The sequence below is a fragment of the Pezoporus occidentalis genome, unplaced genomic scaffold, assembly GCF_034315485.1.
Source record: "Pezoporus occidentalis ecotype Australia unplaced genomic scaffold, CSIRO_AGI_Poc_V1 ctg134, whole genome shotgun sequence".
Taxonomy (NCBI): Eukaryota; Metazoa; Chordata; class Aves; order Psittaciformes; family Psittacidae; genus Pezoporus; species Pezoporus occidentalis.
Window position 1 is genome coordinate 250015 of NW_026913146.1, and position 23436 is coordinate 273450.

A 23436-nucleotide genomic window follows, 5' to 3' on the forward strand; every position below is an offset into this window, starting at 1 on the left:
AGATTGTCCCCCTGTAATAGGCATTTAAAAAGTGAGGACTTTTTTGCTGAAAGTCAGAACAGGACTAAATTAAAATAGTCTGAATTGCACATGGAAATTATACTCATTTCTTCATGTGGGTCACGTGGAACTCCCATTTAAAACTATCACACCAAATAGTGGTGTCCCACTTAGACAGATCTTCACTGTCAGAGAAGGTCTCCTAAAAATCTGTTAGATTGTCCAAACATATCTGTAGGAGTGGTTATAAACTAATTTGCTCTTTGGCTGGGTTCTAGGTATACAACAGACTACATCTAAAGAGCATTATGACTCACACTAAAAATATGAGAAAATGACAAATTATGATTTATCCTAATAAAGTTGTTGTAGGAGAGGAATGTTAAACTATAAAATATCACTCAATTTTTCATAACAGTAATCACTGGGGGGTAACAATTTCAATAGGTTTTAATGAAGTTTTTTATGTTAGGCATTTATTTTGTATTTTATTTATTTTATGGAAAAATCTCCTAGGTTCATGCGTAGCAAAAATGAATAATTAAGGAGGAGATAGATGGGACACATGAGATTTCTTTCTTGAAGACCTGGAGAAAAACATGGAAAAGTTATTTTACAGCTATAGAGTGGGATTTTTAAGCTTCAGACTATTACTAAAGTGAATTGTCTACAGCAGGGAAATAAATCAGTAATGTATTTTAAATCTAGGAAGTCTGCCTGAGTCTTCTAAGTTTCTTTTTTCTTTGAAGCAGAAAGTTCACTGTTTAAAAAGCTTTGAAAATAAGTCTAGATTCCCTGCTACCATAACTAATAACATTCTGAAAACTGAAATAATAGCTAGGGGAGTATGTTTCTCAAATGTCCTTTTGCTTCTTCCTCTAACTTCAGTGTTATATTTGGACCTGAAAGTCACTCCTCTGCTGAGCCCTGGCAAGTTTCTGAGATCTTAGAGGTCAACTTTACAGTGGAGTATAAATCAGTGGATATGTTTTAGCTTGGCTTAGTTACACCCATTATCAGTCCTAGAGCAGACATGGTCACAGTGCGCTGACCTTCTCTTGGGCCTGTTTCAGTGTTATGGTAATGTCAGATGCTCATGAGGGCAATCTCCCAAAAGAAATGACTACCCAGAGGCCAAGTCATGTCACTGATGCAACTCTTTTCCTTAGAGAGGGATCTAATCTTGAATGCCTAAAATTCAAGGTGTGCTTCTTCCTCTAGCTCTGCATTGATTATACAGCCATGACCAGCTTAGATTAGATGCTAAAACTGTAGATATCCAAGGTGTGGTGACAAGTGTCTTTGCTTTTATAGAGAACAGTGGAAATCCCAGTTTTAAATTGTTTTAATAATATAATAAATGATGGTATAAAAATTCAGAAAGTGAACAAAAATGTCAAGAAGCGCTGCTATGTTAAAGTTTTCTTCTACTTAGAGATACTTTCTTACATGTCCTTGACTCTCTATGTATGTATATATGTATGTATGCATGTATGTATGCATGCATATGTATAATACCTGGAAAAAAATAATCAGGGACAAAATTCCATCAAGTCTCTCTAGTTTGCAGGTTCAGAATCTGTTGTTCATTGCTTTTGAGGATCTGAACTACAAGTGCGTTGCTGAAATTTGGTTTCTGTTCATTCAGCTGACAACATATTCATGTGTTGATAAACTTTAGAAATGTCTGTATGGGAAAGGAAATGTAGACTAATGTGCCATTCTCTTGAAGAGGTGAGGCAGAGGATCAGACATAATCAGATAGCATCCGTATTATGCAGCATGCTTGCTAAAGTAAAAATCCAAGTGAAGAGCAGTCCCAAACCACAAGTATCAGAGTAACTGCATGTGAAATAAAAGGAAATTCACAGTGTTCATGTTCACTTTTTTTATTATAGGTCTTGTCCCTTAAATATTATAGGTGCCCGTCACAATATAACTCCTAGGCAATGCAGCAGTTTCATGTGAAGAATTAGGTGTTAAAGCAGAGCTGTACCACTGAAGTCAGGAAAGGCTGGCTCACTCTGCTGCATCTTCAGTTTCTGATTTCCCCATCCTTTTACAACACTCAGCTAACTACAGCTGCACCTGGAGGATATGTACTAGGATTATTCTCAAGATTTCCCTGACTTGTGAGCCTGGTGACGATAAAACTCCCACTAGATTTGGGTGTGTGCTCAGGCAAGGTATCTCTTGAATGACGTTTTGTCAGATCCTACAGTGTATCCCCTTGCTGTTCGTTTAAGGTGGTGAATTGAAGGGGAAGGCAATTCTTGTTTTGTGACAGTCTTCCACATGCTGAAGAAGATTATGCTTGCCTCCCTTCACAGCATATCAGCACCGCATACCCGGACAGCTATTTAATGCTCATCCATTTTTTCTGGGGTGCATTTTAGAACTAAAGCAGTAAAAATATTTGCTGTGAGTCACTGTAGATACTCCTGAGGAATTGTGGGTAGTTGATTATTTCCCTGTAACAATTTCATCTAACCTTGAAACGAGGCACAGCCTGACAGATATTTATAAATGGCCACTCTTTGTTGTCATTTTTGACAGGTTGTTAGGCACTGGAAGACAAATACACCACACTACTATGTATTGTATGTGGCATTCAGCTTTGCATTTGGGACCTTGAGAGCAGAAGCAAACTAGCCCACAGAAAACATCTGCTCCTCAATATACTAAAGTTTCAGTTGTTTAACTAAAATGCACTCTTCAGAGCGATCTGAAGTTTGAAGTTTTGAGGTTCTAATGTTGACCTCCATTGGGAAAAGCCTGTGTTAAAGTAGCAAAAAGATAAAAGGCTATGCAACCATAAAAATGTATATAGCCATTATATGGGTGCTGTAATTTTATGTGCAGGTGGTCATTTGCCTATATGTAAGCACTTCCTTGCAAGTTCCTATTAGCAGCATTTGCATTAAAATCTGATCATTCAACATTTATTTATTTATTTATTTTAATTTTCACTGGTCTCTGAGGGGCTACACCTCTCCTTTTTCCCCTTTTCCCTTTCACAATGGTGAGAAAGATGTGAGAACTGTGGACACCTCTTCAGACTCTCCCTTTGGCATGAGCAGTTTCTGGCATCTTGGAGGGTGCCTCATTCGCAGTGTCTGTGGGCACATTGCTCCAGCTGTTGTGGGGGAAGGATGGATCTGGGTGTTAGGTAGCATGGCAGAGGAGGAGCTGTGGAACCTGGACCCCATGAGGGGTGGGAAGTTTGCCTTAAACAGCAGCCCATTCACCAGCCCTGTAAGCCCCGCAGCACAGCACAGCAGCCTTCCTCCTGCTCCGTGGTGGGAGGCATGGTTGCATGACCGGCCTGTTAGTCTCATGTTCAATGCAGGAGGCTTGACCTCTTTGAGGTAATGTAAAATTAGTTTACTAATTAATTACCTACATCCTTCTCCAGGTATGCTTTTTATGGTCCTGGGAAGCTCATGCCCAGGAACTGCTAAGTTCTGCTGTGCTCTTTGCTTGTGTCTCAGCAGTGGTCTACATACAAAAGGTGCCTGGCTTATTTCAGGGATAGGCAGTAATGAAAAGGGATCCTGAGCTGGTATGACATGGCCTGTTGCATCCCTGGGTGCAATGTATGAGCTTCCATAAAGATACAGGGTAAAAGGCAAAGCGTGAAGCCATGTCCTTATACTCTGAAAAAAGTCCTTGGTTTCCCCCCCCATCTTGGTTTTTAATAGGTTTTTCTTGAAGGTGTGAATTACTTTTGATGCTTTCATTACCTTCCAGCTTTTACACAGCGTGCTTCTGAAGTTCTGGGAACTGTGATATTCTTGCAGCTTCTGACTTTGGATAGCAGTGAGAGTGGTATATATGTTTCCTATCAACAGCTTCTATTAACCAGAGTTCCTTCAGAAACAAGTGCCAAGGAGTCTGCAAGGAGCCTGCAAGGAGCATCTTAAAAGATACCTTTTCAACAAGAAGAGATATCTGAAAGTATTATCTACTGGGAATCCTTGAGCAAAAGCATCCTTGATTGCATAGCTCTGAATGGCTCTCCTGGCAGTTTCTCCTCATTTACTTTACTTGTTGAAACGTGCTTTCTTTTCCTCTGTTTTGAACAATAGCCAGTCTCTTCCAGGCCATCCAGTCTCAGTTCATAGACTCTTATCGAGATACTTATTGATTCATCATGCCCATGGCTTAGAGACTTGCTATTTATATGGAATCAATAATGCAGAGGGAAGGTTGTAGCAGGGGAGATCACTCTAAAAGAGGGGATTTCACAGGACTAGACATGTGCTTTGTTAGCAGTTTTTTTCTAAAGGCCTGGGTTAAGTTCTTCCCCTGACTCTGCACTTCAAAAAGCTTGCCTGGGGCTCTACAGTAGCAACCCGAAACTTAAAATTAAGATCTTTCTTTCAGATGATGAACTGTGTGCTAGGACATCCTACACAGTTTCTCTTAACATACGTGGGGGAGTCCAAAGCACTATGGGGAAGTCCCAGAAGGGAAGGGTGGGAAAGAAAAAACCCAACCAACAGTTGCATAGTTTTCAGAAAGGCAAGTGTGCATATGTGTGCGTGCAGTTTGTGGGAGGAATTTTCCAAGGTATAAATAATATTTTGGTGTAATTTACAGATTAAGTGAAAATGCATTACAGAGCTGCAAAATGGAATGTGTTGCATTATAAAAATACATTGCAGAGTTAAAGAAACTTCAAATCAGTACAGAGATACCATTCTATCCAGTCATGAAAACAGAGAAGACAGAACAAAACAAAGCCAAAACAAATCCCTAAAGAAGGAAAATTGACACACCAACACAAACTTTGTCTGTAAGAAGTGACTAGCCACACAGCCAAGCAAGCAAGCAAACAAGCAGAAGTCTTGAAGAGGTTTAAAAATGCGGAATTTCAAAATTAAAGTGTTTTTTTATAAGTAAGTTATGTTAAATTTCATCATATTTTCTATGTGATGAATGTACACACACAAGTGTGTATGTACTATGTGATGAATGTACACACACAAGTGAATTCTACAAGTGAATGTAGAAAAGTACTTCTATATTCCTATGGTATATTTTTATTTAAATATCTTTTCTAAAGGAATGAGTGCACAGGCATGCATAGCTGCCTTTCTGTATAGAAAAGGTTTACAGAGTGACTCCATATTCTGAATGTTATGTTTGGAAAGATCCTGCACAATGAGGATCTTGAAGTTGGCAGAATTTTTGGAAGTCTGCCTTGACCTCACTGTGTCGTTTCTATCAGGTCATCACTAGAGTCCCAAAGTCCTGCTGTTATAGTGTGTATTCTAGGTTTGATCAGCTTAATACTTCTCCAATACAGATATTAAGCAATGTTCATATGCATCCTTAAAAAAATTTCTTTGTGCTGCTTATTTGGAAGTCATTGCTTTCTCTTTACTCTTTTGTGGAATTTATTACTTTCCAAACAAATCTGTGGTGCTGTTGCTTTTCTAACCTTGAAGAATCTTAGCATGGAGTTGTCCTGAGTTCAGCAGTAGCAGTCCTTTTTCTCCTTAGTAACTGGTGCAGTGCTGTGTTTTTTACTTTAGTCTGAGAATAGTATTGATAACACTGATGTTTTTATTTGCTGCTCAGTAATGTTTACTCTGACCAAGGACTTTCTGAATCTCATGATCTGCCACGGAGAAGGGAAAGCCAGGAGGAAGCAGAGACAGGACACCTGACCCAAACTGACCAAAGAGATATTCCATACAGCACATCATGCCCAGTATATAAACTGGGGGCAGTGTCCTGGGTTCATCAGTAGCAGTCATTTTTCTCCTTCTTGGTAGCTGGTGCAGTGCAGTGTTTTGACTTTTGGCCTGAGAGCAGAGTTGATAACAATGATGTTTTGGTTTGGCCAAGGACTTTGTGAGCCTCATGCTCTGCCAGGGAGGAGGGGAAGCCAGGAGGAAGCAGAGACAGGACACCTGACCCAAACTGACCAAAGAGGTATTCCATACCACAGCACGTCATGCCCAGGAGGTAACTGGGAGTTACCCGGAAGGGCTGTGAGTCTGCAAGGCTGGAGGAGGTATGGGTCAGTGATGGTCGGGCTGGGGGGCCGAGTTATCGGTCGGCTGGTGGTGAGGTGTTGTATTCTCTTCCCTTGTTATTTCCTTTATCATTATTATTATTGGTGGTAGCAGTAGTGATTTGTGTTATACCTTAGTTACTAAACTGTTCTTATCTCAACCCGTGGGAGTTGCATTCTTTTTGACTCTCCTCTCTGTCCCTCCGGGAGCAAGGGGAGGGCAAGGAGAGGGGGGGTAAGTGAGTGAACGAATTACCTGACTGGGTTTAAACCACGACAGGAGTGAATAAGGGGTGCTGAGCATAAATTTTCAAATATAAAAGTGGAATAAAATACAAATATTTTGATGATGGATCTCATAGTGGCATTCAGGTGCTTAAATATGAAATGACCTTCTTATTACAGTGGTCTATTACCTAAATAAGTTTCTTCACCTTAATAAATAAATAAATAAAAACTTCAGTTGTGGAAGCAAGGTTGTGCATAAGCCACTAGATGTGCGTTGAGATGGAAACAGAGCATAGGGACCCAGATGCATCCTTCGTTGGGGAAACCATTATTGCCCTTCCCTATGCTTCAGCCACCTAAAGTCTACTGAGGTGCTTGAGCTATTTTCTAATAACCATGAGAATTCTGATAGCAGGCCATTTAAAAGGACTAGTGAGTTTGCCTCTCCCTCTTGTTATACTAATCCTATTTCATAGAGACTCCCATGCACAGCACTTTTCTTAAGACGTTACTTCAGGTGATTGTTGTATGCCAGGGGGTCATACAAATACGTAGGGGTAGAAAAAGACTTTATGACCTTTTTTTCTTTCTTCCACATCCCCGAGAACATGTTAATTTGTCATCTGGTTCAATGTGCCCTGAGACCAATTGGGTCAGCTGGAAAGAAAAGAAAATTAATAATGAGAGTCATCTAAGGAAACAGGGGAAATGTATTCCCCATAATGGTGTAAACTACAGTCTTCTGAAGCCCTGAGACTGAGGAAAAATGTGGGGGTTTTTGCATTCTGTCAGATGCTGAAGGCTGCTCTGGGACATGTGCTACTGCTTCTTGCTGAGTCGAGATATTTGGCAGAAGGCCCATAGAGAGAGTAGGAGAGAATAAAAAGTCTTTGTGCCAAATGTTCTTTTGAGTGCCTGAGAGCTGGATTGGTCTTTTTTCTCTGTGAAATCATATAATTAGTAATCTCAAACCTCAGCCTGGTAATTTACAAAATGTCTGCACACTTTAATATATCGTTTGCTTAACATGTTTGATAACAACCTCAGAGATACTGGGGCTTTTGACTTCTTCTGGTATTTATAAACTGTGCCTTGCCCTGGGTGTTTCTCTGCCAGCTCTATATAAGCTCATCTTGTGGATGGTGTCAGCCCGCAGCTGCTAGAGAAGAAACGTGGGAAGCGTCTTGCCTGCAAAAAGCAGAACGGCTCCATTTTGGCCCCCTAAGGAAACATGGAACCTTTGCTGCCATCAGCATCCTCTCATCTGCTCCACTGCTCAGCAGAATGGGGTGGCTATGGTGAAGTGGCTCTTCTTTGGGCACCTGCAGCGGGAGGTGTGAGAGACCAAAGGGGCTGGCTATAGCCAGGCAGCTGAGCTTGTCATGAGTACTGGGCAGCAGGTGAACATATAAAGAGCTGCAAGATCCTGAAAGATCATTGTTTGTGACCTTGCCTGAGCCCTCTGTGGTTTTGTGAACCTAGCGATCATCCGATTTCAAAACTGAAAGTGGGTCTAGGGAGGGCAGCACTCTAGGCTGAGAGGATGTCATACAACGAAGAGGGAATTACCCTGCAGGCTACCTGAAAATTAGTTGTGTTTTGAGTTCCTGTGTTTTTGGCTAAAAATTTGGTGTGAAGGCACCATTTGTAGCCATTGCCATAAAAAGGTTCTGACTTTTGTGAGAGAGGAGTTAAACTTACTTGAGTAAGACTACCTCATCCCTGCCAAAGGACTGATTGAATAAAACTCTCAGCAAGGCCAGGAGGATAAAGTCAGATGGCTGTGAGCTCTCCAGGTCCAAGGGATCCTACACGAAGTGCTCCATCTGTGGTTTTATGTTTGTAAAGATTGTGTGACCAGCTGGGACTGTGCCAACTTGCTGTGTCAGTCAGTCAGTCAGTCTTTTTATGTCTCAGTGGAGACAGCTCAAACCTTCAGCCCATTTCGGTGCATAGGTTTTGCTATGGGAATATCTGAAGCTTGATCTTACAGGGTCATTAGCAAGCTCTTCTCAGGGGAATGCTAGTTTTCTTTGATTTTCCAAAAGGGAAAAAGTTTTCCCACACAGATGGCTATAGCTGGTGGTTGGCAGGCAAACTGATGGATGAGATTTTTCTTTGGTGCTGTACAGAAAAGTACACTTGGAAATGTGACTGTGGCAAACCATAGATTAGCTTGGTTTTTAAAGGCTACGAGAGATGCTGTCTGCCAGATGTCGTCATATGAACTTTGCTTACCATCCTTGTCCCACGTGGACTAACCAGGTTAATTGCATGGTGGAAGCAACCCAATGAGAGGATCTGGGCTGACATCTGCTAACAAGAATCACTTTTTTAACTTAAAATGCTTCTCTCAGAAGAGAAAACACCACATTGAAAGCAGGAAGGATAGAAAGGGCTGCAGTTAGCAGGATCTTTTGAGTATATGCTGCCTACAGGCAGCACTGCAAAGATTATCAGTCCAAGCAACGAGCTCTGTTTTTTAACAACTCATCTGAGAACCTTCCCCAAGATGCAAGAGACATCAGAGTAAGAGAGAAATGAAAACCAATGCTGTACTTTTAAGGTGAACTGATTCTCCACAAGCGTAAGTAGAGTGTAGTGACTGACCTGTCTATTGGACTTTTTCAGTGCCCAAGGTGACCAAGTGACTTTTAATAGCTATAGCTGAGGTGCATGGAAATATGAATGCAGTAAATAAGACGTCAAAGTCCTGTCCATAAGGTGTGTTTGTAGTTCTTCAGGAAATCTTGGCATGGCAAGGAGATGTGCACATCACAGCATTACCCAAATCAAGTGAAAAGAAAAAAAGGTCTACATGGCCTATGTTGTCATCGAACAGGGCGACTCTTCTGCTTGACTCACTGCAGTGTTTTGGCATGTGTCTCTCTACAGATGTGTCTGCTGATCTAGATAGAGGTATCCTGTCTGATATGAGTGAATTACCTTGTCAGTCTATGTACATTTCTTAGTAGCAAAGGTTGAGGGTTAGATGTGATTTTGCCAACTGCTGCCTCTGTCTTCCTTGCCTTTTTTTCCCCAAATATTTCTAATTCTCACATCTCTTAGAGGTCAGTGAATGCATGTCCTGGGTTCAGCAGTAGCAGTCATTTTTTCCCTTCTTGGTAGCTGGTGCAGTGCAATGTTTTGACTTTCAGCTCGGGAACAGAGCTGATAACAAGCGATGTTTTGGTTTGGCCAAGGACTTTGTGAGCCTCATGCTCTGCCAGGGAGGAGGGGAAGCCAGGAGGAAGCAGAGACAGGACACCTGACCCAAACTGACCAAAGAGGTATTCCATACCACAGCACGTCATGCCCAGGATGTAACTGGGAGTTAGCCGGAAGGGCTGGGAGACTGAGGGGTTGGAGGAGGTATCGGTCGGAGCTTGGTTGGGCCTGTGGGGCGAGTTATCGGTCGGCTGGTGGTGAGATGATGTATTCTCTTCCCTTGTTATTTCCTTTATCATTATTATCATTGGTGGTAGCAGTAGTGATTTGTGTTATACCTTAGTTACTAAACTGTTCTTATCTCAACCCGTGGGAGTTGATTCTCCTCTCCGTCCCTCCGGGAGCAGGGGGAGGGTGAGCGAACGAATTACCTGACTGGGTTTAAACCACAACAATGCAGCAGCTGAGTAGATGTGAGGCTGATGCAACTCCTTATCCCCAGTTTCTCCAGTGGGGAGGCAGAGCGTGTATGCTCTTCTTAGATACATATGGATGAACATATAGACTCACATATGGACAGTACAAACAGAGCCAGCCACACAGATCAATGTATACAAACCAGAAAGCTTTTCCTGGCACCCATGTTAATGCACACAGAAATCATACAGTGGATGTCCCAATATTCTTTCCTGGCTGATTAGGACTGAAGTCTGCTAACGGAGGGAGATACATTTATGCATACAAATACACAAAATGGATCACTTCAATAGCTGTTCTTAGACACAGCCTGACTGGTAGCTGGTCTGAAGTGCCCCATATATCCAGTTGCTTTCACTTGGGTTCACAAGCCCGTGAGGTTTTTGATCCCAAGCCAGTTGCAGGTAATCAGATCTCTTAGTCTATCACCAGCTAGTCTGGTTTAAATTTCGCTAGCTTTCACACATACCCACTCAGAGAAGAGAGTTTACTCACAAAAAAAGATAGACATGGGATTTAATGAGAGTGAAGGTTAGCTTGTGTCCAAGCACAAGCCTTAGCCAGGCAAGTGTACTGGTCAATTGCTGTTTATACTTCACTGGCCCCTCTTACCCTGTCCACTTTATTGTTTTATGCTTGTTCCTCCCAAGTCCACCCTGACTGCCTCCCTCCTATTCCCTTCCCCTGGTCCTTCCACTAAGCATCCCATGATGAGTCTCAAAAGTTTCCACAAAATGTCTGAGGGCAAGTACTGCACAATCTCAAAATTCTGCTCCTCCTTCATCTGATAACAGGTCCTAGACCCCTGTCTCCAGCACTTCCTTTAGTCTGCAAGGCTTTCTGGAGAGGCAGTTTCTTGTGTTGACTCACCTAGGTGGGTTTCACATGGGGCCCACAGGCTGGTTGCTCCCTGGGGATGGTGCTGGGATCACCAGGTCAGGGTGCTCTGTTGGAACTCATTAGGATGCTCCGGGCTCCTCTGGACATCCAGGGCATTTGTGTTTAGTGAAGGGCTGTACTGAGGTGAGGGTTATTCAGCACATCCTCAGTTCTAGGTATTTGGAAAAAGGACCATCAGGAGACATAGAGAACTGCTTCTTATTACAGTAAATTCTCTCTTTAAAACTGAAATTTTAAAGAGAGAATTTACTGCTGGTTTTAGATGTGTACTACTTCTAAACTATGTGAATATTTTAATATGCATGGCATCAGTGGAATAGATAACTAAAAAAGGTTTTAAATAGCCATGTGAAATGTAATGATAGTGTAGAATTACCATTTTTTCCTGCTAATTCTGTAGTGCAACCCCGTGTATCATCTGGAAAATAAAGCAGCATGAGTGTCTTTCCTGAGATGCAGCACAAAATGTGCCATGCCTCATTGTCATCGTTGAAGACACAGGAGTTACTGCTGTGTCTGCAATTGATTTTTCAGCTCACTGGCCAAACAAAAAAAACACAACAAACCAAAACCAACAATCAAACACAACAAAAAAAGTTTAAAATTAAACTTAGCTAGAGGTATTAAAGATAACAGGAAGGGATTCTACAGGCACATAGCAAATAAAAAACAGACTAGGGAGAATGTAGGCCCCCTCAGGAAGCTCTCGGGAGAACTGGCTACACAGGATTTGGAGAAGGCTGAGGTTCTGAATGACTTCTTTGCCTCGTTTTCACTGGCAAAGGCTCTGACCAAACCACCCAAGTCTTGGAAGGCAGATGCAGGGACTGTGAGAATGAAGACCTTGGGCCCACTGTAGGAGAGGATCTGGTTCGAGACCATCTTAAAAATCTGAACGTGCACAAGCCCATGGGTCCTGATGAGATCCATCCATGGGTCCTGAAGGAGCTGGTGAATGAAGTTGCGAAGCCGCTGGCCATCATATTTGAGAAATCATGGCAGTCAGGTGAAGTTCCCAATGACTGGAAAAAGGGAAATATAACCCCCATTTTCAAGAAGGGGAAAATTGATGACCCGGGGAATTACAGAGCAGTCAGTCTCACCTCTGTGCCTGGCAAAATCTTGGAGCACATTCTCCTGGAAAGCATGCTAAGGCACATGAAAATCAACAAGGTGCTTGGTGACAGCCAGCATGGCTTCATTAAGGGGAAATCCTGCCTGACCAATTTGGTGGCCTTCTATGATGGGGCTACAGAACTGATGGACAGGGGTAGAGCAGTTGATGTCATCTACCTGGACTTGTGTAAAGTGTTTGACGCTGCCCCACACGACATCCTTGTCTCTAAATTGGAGAGACATCAATTTGATGGATGGACCACTCGGTGGATAAAGAACTGGCTGGATGGCCGCACACAGAGAGTTGTGGTCAATGACTCAATGTCCGGCTGGAGACCAGTAACGAGTGGTGTCCCTCAGGGATCGGTGTTGGGACCGGTCTTGTTCAACATCTTTGTCACTGACATGGACAGTGGGATTGAGTGCGCCCTCAGCAAGTTTGCTGATGACACCAAGCTGTGTGGTTCGGTTGATACGCTGGAGGGAAGGAATGCCATCCAGAGGGACCTTGACACACTTGTGAGGTGGGCTGATGCCAACCTCATGAAGTTTAACCATGACAAGTGCAAGGTCCTACACCTGGGTCAGAGCAATCCCAGGCACAGCTACAGGTTGGGCAGAGAAGAGATTCAGAGCAGCCATGCGGAGAAGGACTTGGGGGTGTTGGTAGATAAGAAAATGAACATGAGCTGGCTTCAGTGTGCGCTCGCAGCCCAGAAAGCCAACCGTATCCTGGGCTGCATCAAAAGGAGCGTGACCAGCAGGTCGAAGGAGGTGATCCTGCCCCTCTACTCTGCTCTTGTGAAACCTCACCTAGAGTATTGTGTGCAGTTCTGGTGTCCTCAACATAAAAAGGACATGGAACTGTTGGAACAAGTCCAGAGAAGGGCCACGAGGATGATCAGGGGACTGGAGCACCTCCCGTATGAAGACAGGCTGAGAAAGTTGGGGCTGTTCAGCCTGGAGAAGAGAAGGCTGCGTGGAGACCTCAGAGCAGCCTTCCAGTATCTGAAGGTGTCCTATAGGGATGCTGGGGAGGGACTCTTCATTAGAGACTGTAGTGAAGGACAAGGGGTAACAGGTTAAAACTTAAACAGGGGAAGTTTAGGTTGGATATAAGAGGAAATTCTTTCCTGTTAGGTTGGTGAGGCACTGGAATGGGTTGCCCAGGGAGGTTGTGAATGCTCCATCCCTGGCAGTGTTCAAGGCCAGGTTGGACGAGGCCTTGGGTGATATGATCTAGCGTAAGGTGTCCCTGCCCACAGCAGGGGGGTTGGAACTAGATGATCTTAAAGTCCTTTCCAACCCTAACGATTCTATGATTCTAAAACCCCACCAAAAAAAAAAAACAAACAAAACTCCTAAGTAAGTTTTTTTTCCCAAAAAAAAAAAAAATTTTGCTTTGTTTTGAAAGTTTTTACAGTTTTAAAAATCTCTGGTTTGTCATAGCAATAAAAAATGCTGTATTAAAAGAATATAAAGAAAATGGGGAGACAAATTATCCTCCCCGCCTCCCCCCCCAGCATTTGTGCTTTTAGGTTCAAAGTGTAACCAAATTTTACTAGATTTCAAAAACAGTTTCACTGCTTGAATACTGAACTTTTAGTAAATGAACTGTTTGATGAAAAACATGACAGCTGTTATGATGGTTTAAAGCATGATTTAATAATCTTAATTCGTCATACTTTTCAGTCGCATAGACTAGACTATATATCATCATTTGCTCAATCACTCTAATAGGTGCTACATTTGCAGTCATCGGAATAAATATCTCAGTTGCAAAGCCAGATGTCGCCTTCATTGAAAATAAAGAATTTCCTTTTGTCATTGAAGTTGTGATCCAAAACCACTGATCAAACCAACCCACTGATTTCAAAGGGATTTGAATCCGATCTTTAAATGTTATGTTCAGTAGGATTCCTCTCAATGTGTGTCCACCACTGCTTCTTTGGGAGTCAGTGGCTTGGTGCATGCCAGAGGTAGCAACTGTAACTAGTATTGGAGATGCTCTGCTTTCCCTGATGTCTCAACTTCCAGCCCTCCCTCTGGCCCATGGAGCTGAAATGAAAGTGTGCTTTGCTTTGTGTTCACACAAGCAAACTGAAGCTCGTGTTCCCAAAACCTTGTCTGCTTTTTTTTCTCAGTGACTGTAATGACTGGTCAAGTCAAAGGTTTTATGTTTAACAAAAAGCTTCACATTGCTTATGTTCTTAGCTACACAGCTGGAGCAATATCAGCACAGTTGCGGATAGAATATGAATAGACTAAATTTAAGTTTTTCCTTACCAGCTGATAGGTGGATATAACAGAATATATTAAAAAGAAAAAGGAATTAATTGAATGAACTGTACAGTGTATTTCTTTTTATATATCTTTTTATATATCTTTTTATATATCTGTCTGATGTTTAAAGGAAATCCTGATTTAGCTGTGGTCGTATAAGATTTTGATTATTTAGATGTGGCAACTACTAACACTTATTGAGCTATTGAAAAATGCAGCAATACTGTATGAGTGTGTTCTTGTGTGTGAGAAATTTTGCAAGTTTATTTGTGTCCTTACTATCTACAGTGACAAACTGAGACTGATATGACATATTGAAATTGCTGAAGTGTAGCAGAAACATAAGCTACATTTCATTTCCATGTCAATCAGTATGAACAGAGCAAATAAATAGACTATGTGAATAAGAAAAACCCACTTTTTTCCTGGTCACTTAAGAGCAGGACAGTGATTTAGAGCCTAATCTGGAAAATGTTACATTATAACCACCAATTTTATTTATTTGATATCAACAACCTGCCTCTGTTTAATCACTTGTTTCAATACTGTGGTATAGAATAGTGACAGATCACTCAGGGAAACAAATGAATCAGGTTGATAATCTGCTGAAATACTGCTTCTTTTTCCTTGCAGATAGTTACTAAAAAAAAGTAATTCCATTATAGTCCTTAATGCAATTACTCATGTGGATATGGTTTACATGAATAAAGACTACCTATGTGCCTACTTTGAAAGACTGGGTTACTATAGTATTTCATATGGAACATCTTCAAATTATACCCAAGATCACAAAAAGGCAAAAGTTTGTGTAATATTAGATGTAATATGGATTGAAACTCATGGTTTAGAGTAATTGCCAATCCTCTCCTTCTTGCTCATCTGCTGCTTCTTGTTTCAGCTAAAGCTTTGTTTTTGTGAAAAGCTTTAAAACTCACACAGACACAATGAGACAAAGCTTTGCACACTTTACATAGTCTCTCTGATCTTGGAGGAATTATCTGCAAGAGAATAAAATACATTTATTTCAGGTAGGAGTGCAGAGATGCAGTGCCTGTAAGCCAATGTACAAGCTGGTTTCCACAGCAGTAATCACGTATCTGCCTGCTCCTGCTGCTTCCTTATGGCTGAAGCTGGTTCTCACTAGTCTTTACACCCAGTTGTGAAGATAAGCCTGCAGAGAACTAACCCTGCCAAAAAAAAAAATCTTTTATATATATATATATATATATATAAATATATATATATTATTCTGCTGGTCTGTGTCTCTGGTTTACTGTCGTCACCATCAAATAAGAATGTTCATGTAAGCATGAAGAAGGGTGTGAAAAGGGACAAGGGATCTTTTTCTTCCAGTAGATGTTAGAGATTAAATGGGTTTAGCTGCATCACCCAGTTGTGATAGTGTCTTTGCAGAGAGCATATAATAGAGGCTTGTTGGTGTTTGGTTGATTGGGTTTTTTTTACTGTTTGTATGTAGCTACTGTAATCTAGTCCATGGCAACATGATTTCTTCTTCTTTCTTTCTTAATGGCCAGTGTATGTGTTAATGCATGGCCTGTGCAACTTACAAGAAAGAAAAGACTCAAATGGCTGAGAAGATGGGTATCAGAACTGAACACCAATGTTTAAGTGGTGGGGCTAGGAAATAACAATGATAGCAAACAATGGAATTCAGAAAACATTCATTGATTTAATGCTAGGTTTGTTCATAACTTAGAGCCAGATTCACCATGAAAATATGACTGAAATGTCATTCACCTGAAGGAAAAAAAAAAGTTGCCATGAAGGGACAAGAACAGGTAGAATTTGTATATATTTAAAGGTCTTTGCTGTGTATGTTTAAACATAGTCTTTAAGTGCAATTTTACGTAGACTGAAAAATAATAATTACTTAGCTTTATTTTTTTCCAGGATCACAATTATGAACATTTAAGTTTTTGCTGTACCACTAGCATACTGATTTATGGGGATAACTATTGATGATTTCACTACATGAAAAATGCTATAAAAGTGTCAGGTTAATTACAGGATATACCGTTAATGGGTGAGATACGGTTATGCCTGTTTTCCTAGTTATGCACTCATAATACAGTGTTACATCTTCTGGAACATAATATATACATATGTTATGTTATGCATAATCATCAGGAAAACTTCACAACCTATATACATAGATATTGCTTTCTGTAGTCCTTCACATGGGTTTCAGGAAGGATTACTTGCAATAGCAGAGCATGCAGGACTGAGTGTTTGCAGTGATTTTGAATAATGAATTTCTGTAGAATTCCAGAAATGTCATTTAGTTCCTCAAATGTTTTCTGCAGAGCAAGCAGCATACTTGGAAGACTGTACTAGGAGAAAAAGAAACAAAACCAAAATGTGAATCTCCTAAAGTACCATCCTTCTTTCAGGGAATGATTCAGTGGCTTAATGGGGTTAATTTGTATTGTCATGGGAAATCCTTTATCTACTGTATAGAGGCTTTCATTTCACATGAATGTGACAGATACTGTACTTACTGCACTGGAACTTAATTATTTGATAGCATAAGGAGCTAAAATCCCTACCTCTCAAGGAATATTCTTTGCATACTCTACATGGTAGATAGAAACTAGAGGATGGTTGGCCTAGATTTTCATTGCTTGAAATATCTTTGTATACTTTTCTAAGTTGTTTCGGTTTTATGCCAAAAATTTCAAAGCAGCTTTATTAAAGACTCTCCAAATACTATCAATAGTATGTGATTATTTTTTTGTTCTCTACCATTTTTCACATCTTTTCATCCTTTGAGATCCTTTCCTGCATAGTAAATGAATGTGACTGCTTAATTTAATTTCATTTTCCATAAAAGTCTTAAAATGCCTGATATTCTCCCCCTAATTACGACAAAACAATTCTTTCAAAAGTTTCGTTTCAGTGTGAACTTTTCCCTGACAGAATTTTGCAACAGTTCTTTTCACTGGTTTCCATTCCAGATGACTCTCGGTGCACGTTGTACTTTCTCTAACAGGCATGACATTTCTGTAGACCTGGTACAGCAGTGTAAAGCTATTTAATAGGAGAGGGAGACAAAATTTCAGGATCAGTGATACACATCAAAATACAAATAATGACTGAAAACTAATGTAGTGAAAATTTATGTGGGGCAAAGTTCACCTCTTACCACTAAATTTACTTTCCTTTGGAGATTCAGTGTTTGGGTTTTTTATGTCCTTTCACATAGTATATGTTAGTGAATTTCTGTTAGCATGTGTAGGTATAAGAGATGTAATTGCCTATCAAAATAAAAATTGATGTGAAATTACAAAAGCATGTGTTTGTTCTACTATATATTATATATTCAAAATATATCCTAGTCTATCTTTTTGCCATATTCACAAAAAAAAACCAAAACACCCCAATCTTACAACTGTTTTAGTGAGAAAAATTAATATATTTTTAAAATTGTTTTATTGGCATATATACCACTGAAATTGTTTGGAAGATAATTAAAAGTAATTTTTTTACGGCAGACTGTACTGGTAGCTATAAAAATATTTGCTCATCATTAAAGGTATGAAAATATCAGAGATTGCAAAGTACAGGCAGGTAGTGTGAATGCAAAGTACAGGCAGGTAGTGTGAATTGCTTTCCTCATCCTTTCTTGAATTAGAAATGATAAATAGTTAAAAACCAAAGCAAAGAGATTTTAAGCAAAAAAACAAATCCTTCTAGATTTCTGATTTTTATGTCACATTTCAGCATATCACAGTATGATGGATCATGGGCTAGTTGTTCACATTGTGTTATATCATTTCAGCTGTAGCGCAGCGTGATGTGGTGGAGTGTAATGTAACCTAACAAAGTACGATGCTGTGAATGATCACAGACTTTTCAGTGGACTTGTTCTACTGAAAATTGTCTGAATGAAATGCTTAGTAGTTTATGCTTTGTCGATAGACTACCTTGCTGTTGTCAGTTGTTTTTGCCTCTAGGCACATTCTTGGGGTCCATAGCCTACATCAAGTTTGTTTTCCATCTTCAGGTCTTTTGGGAACTGATACTGTGCAATAGTAACTAAGTGCAACCAGAGATCAATGTTTGCTTGATAGCCTCTTAGTACAGCTTTCTCATGGAAGCTTCTGGTTTTTATTTGCCATTTGGAATCTAAAAGGTCGCTGAAGCGTTCATTACATAGGCTTTGCATAAAGCGTACAAAAAGTTTAACAGCAGCGGAAATAGAGAATTAAATGGTACTCTTAAAACATGTATTGTGTTGCATAATTATTATTCCTCCCTATCAACGTTGTAGGTCAACACCAGCTAAAAGTTCAAATTTCTTTCAGTTCTTAAAAGGGGCCTATAAGAAAGATGGTGAGAGACTTTTTAGCAGGGCCTGTTGTGATAGGATGAGGGGTAATGGTTATAAACTAAAAGAGGGGAGATTCAGGCTGGATGTGAGGAAAAATTTTTTATGATGAAGGTGGTAAAACTGGCACAGGTTGCCCAGGGAGGTGGTGGATGCACCACCCTGGAGACATTCATGGCCAGGCTGGATGTGGTTCTGAGCAACCTGATCTAGCTGGAGATGTCCTGCTCATTGCAGGGTGGTTGGACTAGAAGACTGTTGAAGGTCCTTGCCAAACCAAACTATTCTATGATTCCACAATTGTATGATTCTTTCTGATGGAAATGAACTAACCCCAGAAATACCTGATCTTGTATCAGTAACCACTGAAAGTTTAGTTAAAATTACTTTCTTTGAACTCCAGATCTTTTGGTAACTGGATGTTGAAACATGAAGTGTAGTTTAGTAAGCTCTCCTCTTAACAAGTTGTTCTTCTCGCAGGGCTCCTAGTGATCAGTTAGAGGAGCACGGGTGAGGGTGATGTTTACCGGATACAGGGTAATGAAAATTGTCCTGTTGCCTCCTGTGTTTGAAAACCTTGGTTCCCCATGTTCCCAGACTTACTTTGCAGTGTCAGGCGAAAATCAAATGTGACTCCTTAGATTTTATTTCTGGGTTTTGCTTGAGGGCTGTCCCTGTATCCTGCCAGTTCTCTTTTCATCTGTATGAAGGTTTTGGGATATCGTATTGAAAACTGCTTCTGCCCTGGACATAAACTCTGGAGACATAGATTCTGAAAAATTGTGCATGCATGGGTGTTTCAACATTGAAACACTTCCATTTCAAAATTTCTCCCTTAAGGTGAAAAAAAATCTTGGTAGAGTTATACACAGGTTTATGGGAGTCCAGAAATTAATATATTTTCTAGCTTAGTTTTATGTTTCTGCTTCCTGCTTCACTGGAACTGTCCCATATGAAACCTTCTCCAATTGTTTTACTTTAGCCAGTGTTTTCTGCATGAGATGGTTATACTATATTTGTAGAAGAAATCAACCTAACATTCTAGTGTTAGTACCATTTTAATTCTAGCTTCATGCACGGCGGATTGCCTTACAGAGCCAAGTGTAATGCATTTCTAATTAAAAATCATAGAATCATAAAAAAAAACAAAGTAGTATGATGCTACCTCACAATGTTGTCAAATTGCTCATCATCTTATTTTCACAGCTCACCATGTTAAAACTGGGACCTGTGAAGTGGTGGCACTCCACAGATGTTGCAATAAGAACAAGATAGAAGAAAGATCACAGACAGTGAAGTGCTCCTGCTTCCCTGGGCAGGTAGCAGGTACCACCCGGGCAGCTCCTTCTTGTGTTGATGGTGCGACTATTTCTATTGCTTCCTTTTGCTGCATGTTCCTAGGGGGTTTTGCAGGCTTAATTTCATCAGTGAGAACCACTCCATTGCATTTAACTGTTTAAAATACGAGTAGAAATGCTGCTGCGTTTTGAAGGGCATGACCAAGGTGAATGAGAGGAAGATGGGAAAAATGAATTATTTGCTATTGCTCTGTGGAAATGCTAAGCAAAATTATTAGATGCTGGTGAAAGAAACTTCTTGAGATGCTAAATTTGATCTAACTAACAGAGTGCCCTAGGAGTTGTATGAAATTCACTTAATTAAAAGTGTTTATGCAAATCTATATGAGCATATAATTTTCATGTGTCTTACATTTTATTCATATATTTATTTTTATTATAGAGGAACAAACAAGCAAACAAACAGAGAACAGTTCTGGTTTTTAGTCTTTTTAGACCAGTGCTATTTTTCCTATTCACAGTGCAATATTAATGTTTTCTTAACAAATCTGGCATAGGCTCATATGCTTTATTTGGGAATATAGTAGCTGATTTTTCAGCAGGATGGATTCACTCATTACATGATATCTTTATGGTTGATGTGTTGCTAGCTGTCAGAGAAGCTGTAAATATGTCATCATTGGGGAATAATTTTAATAAGGCTATGCTAGACTATATAGTAGATCATGCAAAATCCAGTAACTCAAAAGAAGAGATTGTACTTCAAATTTTGAATCTGACTGAACAAATAAAAATGAGGGCTGAAAAAAAATTGCTTTGAAATTAGTTCCTGAACTGCACTAAATTAGAAAGAGAAACATAGTAAAGAGATTGACTTCAAAGCACATAGCACCTTGTGCAAATTGAGACCTAATTTCTTGTGAAGAGTCTGACTTGGCTGAAAAATCACAAACTAGCTGTTAGTCAATACATTTCTAGCATTTTCCTGAAAAATAAATGTTGCAACACAATGGCATTAAAGTGTTCATTTCAACAACATGCAGTTGTGTCTGTTTTCCTTTCTTTTAGCTTCAATAGTGGAGCAGAAATGGTGGTGCCACATGCAACCATGTCTTGAAGGGGAGGAATGTAAAGTTCTTCCAGATCGTAAGGGATGGAGCTGTTCATCTGGGAATAAAGTGAAAACAACTAGGGTAGGTATGATACCAACCTGACATGTTACCAACAAGTTAAAAAAAAGTGCACAGGAAATTTGGTGCACAAAGAAGACATGAGTTGAGAAGACTAAAGAAGTGTGGGAAGAGTCATACTGGGATTGGACTTCCTGGTCCCGCGCACTTTTCTCAGCCTACTTTGCAATTGCTTGACCATGGTAAGCAGTGTGCCAGACCTTCTCAGGTAAGCAGAGGAGACAGTAGATTTGACTCCTTCTTCAACTACCAGTAATGATCAAATGTGTTATAATATGATATGCATTTATCTTTGAAAACAGTTGTACAAAGTCTATACACCTTGCTAACTCTTCATTCACAGTATAGCAAACAAGTGCATTTTTATCAATAACATCGATTTACCATGTTTCTATATAGAAGCTTCTGAATATGGTAAGTATTTGGTGCATCACTACAGTATGATCTTCCAGTTCCTTCTGTCTTGTATGACTGAGATTTAAATTTTGACAGTTCCTTTTCTCCATTTGACACATTTTATATTATCAGTTCAAAACTACATTATCAGAAATACATGTAACATACACCATATACAATGCCTGAAAACAAAGGTGCTGTCATCTCTGCTTTTTAATGGGTAAGAGAAACAGGAGAATTACAAATTCTTCAGATAAGCATTAAGAACTCAAACTTCCTAAAACTATGGTGTTGTATCTCTATAGAATCATAGAATCATAGACTAGTTAGGGTTGGAAATGACCTTAAGGTCATCTAGTTCCAACCCCCCCCCCATGGGCAAGGACACCTCCCACTAAACCACGTCATCCAAGGCTCTGTCCAACCTGGCCTTGAACACTGCCAGGGATGAAGCATTCACAACTTCCCTGGGCAACCCATTCCAGTGCCTCACTTCCCTCACAGTAAAGAACTTCTTCCTTACACTCAATCTAAACTTCCACTATTTAAGTTTTAACCCGTTACCCCTTGTCCTATCACTACAGTCCCTAATGAAGAGTCCCTCCCCAGCAACCCTATAGCCCCCCTTCAGATACTGGAAGGCTGCTCTGAGGTCTCCACGCAGCCTTCTCTTCTCCAGCCTGAACAGCCCCAACTTCCTCAGCCTGTCTTCATACAGGAGGTGCTCCAGTCCCCTGATCATCCTCGTGGCCCTCCTCTGGACTTGTTCCAACAGTTCCATGTCCTTTTTATGTTGAGGACACCAGAACTGCACACAGTACTCCAGGTGAGGTCTCACGAGAGCAGAGTTAGAGGGGCAGGATCACCTTCTTCTGGTCATTCTCCTTTTGATGCAGCCCAGGGTAAGGTTGGCTTTCTGGGCTGCGAGCGCACACTGAAGCCGGCTCATATAGAGTCAGCAGAGTTCTTCATCAACATAGAACAGATTAAAATGCACTCTGAAGACATACACAGGTGTGTGTAAGCATGAACACCTGCACCCCATCACACATACTGATGACTGGTTTTGTTTTTAAGTATTTAGTAATTGTTTGCAGTGTCAGGCCATAATTAGCTGGTGTGGTATTTACCCTATGCAAGTGTTTGTGTGACCATGTTGTTTTATTGCAGTCTTTCTTGCAGAGGCACTAAATTTCTGGTACACTTTGGTTGTAGTGAAATGTAGTGTGTGCTGAATGGATTATATTCCTTCTATTCCACAGAGAGCTCTACATGTCTCATTTTCTGCATGTACAAGTCTTTAAATCATTTTGACATTCTTTGAAGGAAGGATACTTCCTAAATGTTTGATACACAGTTCCACTCCTGAATCCTTTCTCAGATGTGTTTCTTCTGAAGCTAACCTTGCTTGGATGCTGCCCTCACTTAACTTTGTACGTACCAATGGAAATCTGATTATACACACATAAAATGTGTGCACATGCATAATATAAACAAAAAAACTAGATAGAACTTAGAAATAGCAAAAAATAATGTGTGTGTGCTTTGAAACTTTTCCTGGCTAGTATTACATGGCACTATTACTGTTAAAGAATGCATGCCATTTTACATATATTGTGAGCATTTGACAAGGACTAAGTAAAAATTTGTGTCTGCATTACATTTGCATAGGATAAAAGAGGTCAAAAAAGGGGGAAACACCAATTAAAATCACCTTGAGGAGATTTCTTCCTAACATTTTGTCAGAAGATACGTTTTTCTGTATTGGTCAAGGTTACAAAGTTCTGTCCACTGTGAGGATGTGAGAAATCCACAGAAGCCCAAGGCTCTTGTTCTCAAGGGCTTACGCCTCTGTTGCAGACTCATAGGTCTGGCTCTTTTCAGGAGTTGGACTTTTCTTGTCCTCCATGGGTGGCAGCAATCCTCAGGACTCATCTCATGCATCTTTAAGAGTCATGCTAAGAAAAAGCCAGACCTTTTCTCTATTGGCCATCATACGTGCTGATG

General features: G+C 40.4%; 1 protein-coding gene across 7 annotated transcripts in view; it reads left to right on the plus strand.

Annotated features, from left to right (window-relative positions):
• TAFA2 (TAFA chemokine like family member 2) overlaps positions 1 to 23436 on the plus strand; it is a 199920-nt gene that overhangs the window by 153761 nt on the left and 22723 nt on the right. For all 7 annotated transcript variants that reach the window (XR_009962909.1, XR_009962908.1, XR_009962912.1 and 4 more), the window contains exons 3-4: positions 19752 to 19904; positions 20912 to 21036. Coding sequence is in view for 1 of the 7 variants with exons in the window: in XM_062609079.1 (XP_062465063.1) it covers positions 19752 to 19904; positions 20912 to 21036 (278 nt within the window). In the remaining 6 variants the exon portion in view is untranslated. The remainder of the gene's footprint in view (positions 1 to 19751; positions 19905 to 20911; positions 21037 to 23436) is intronic.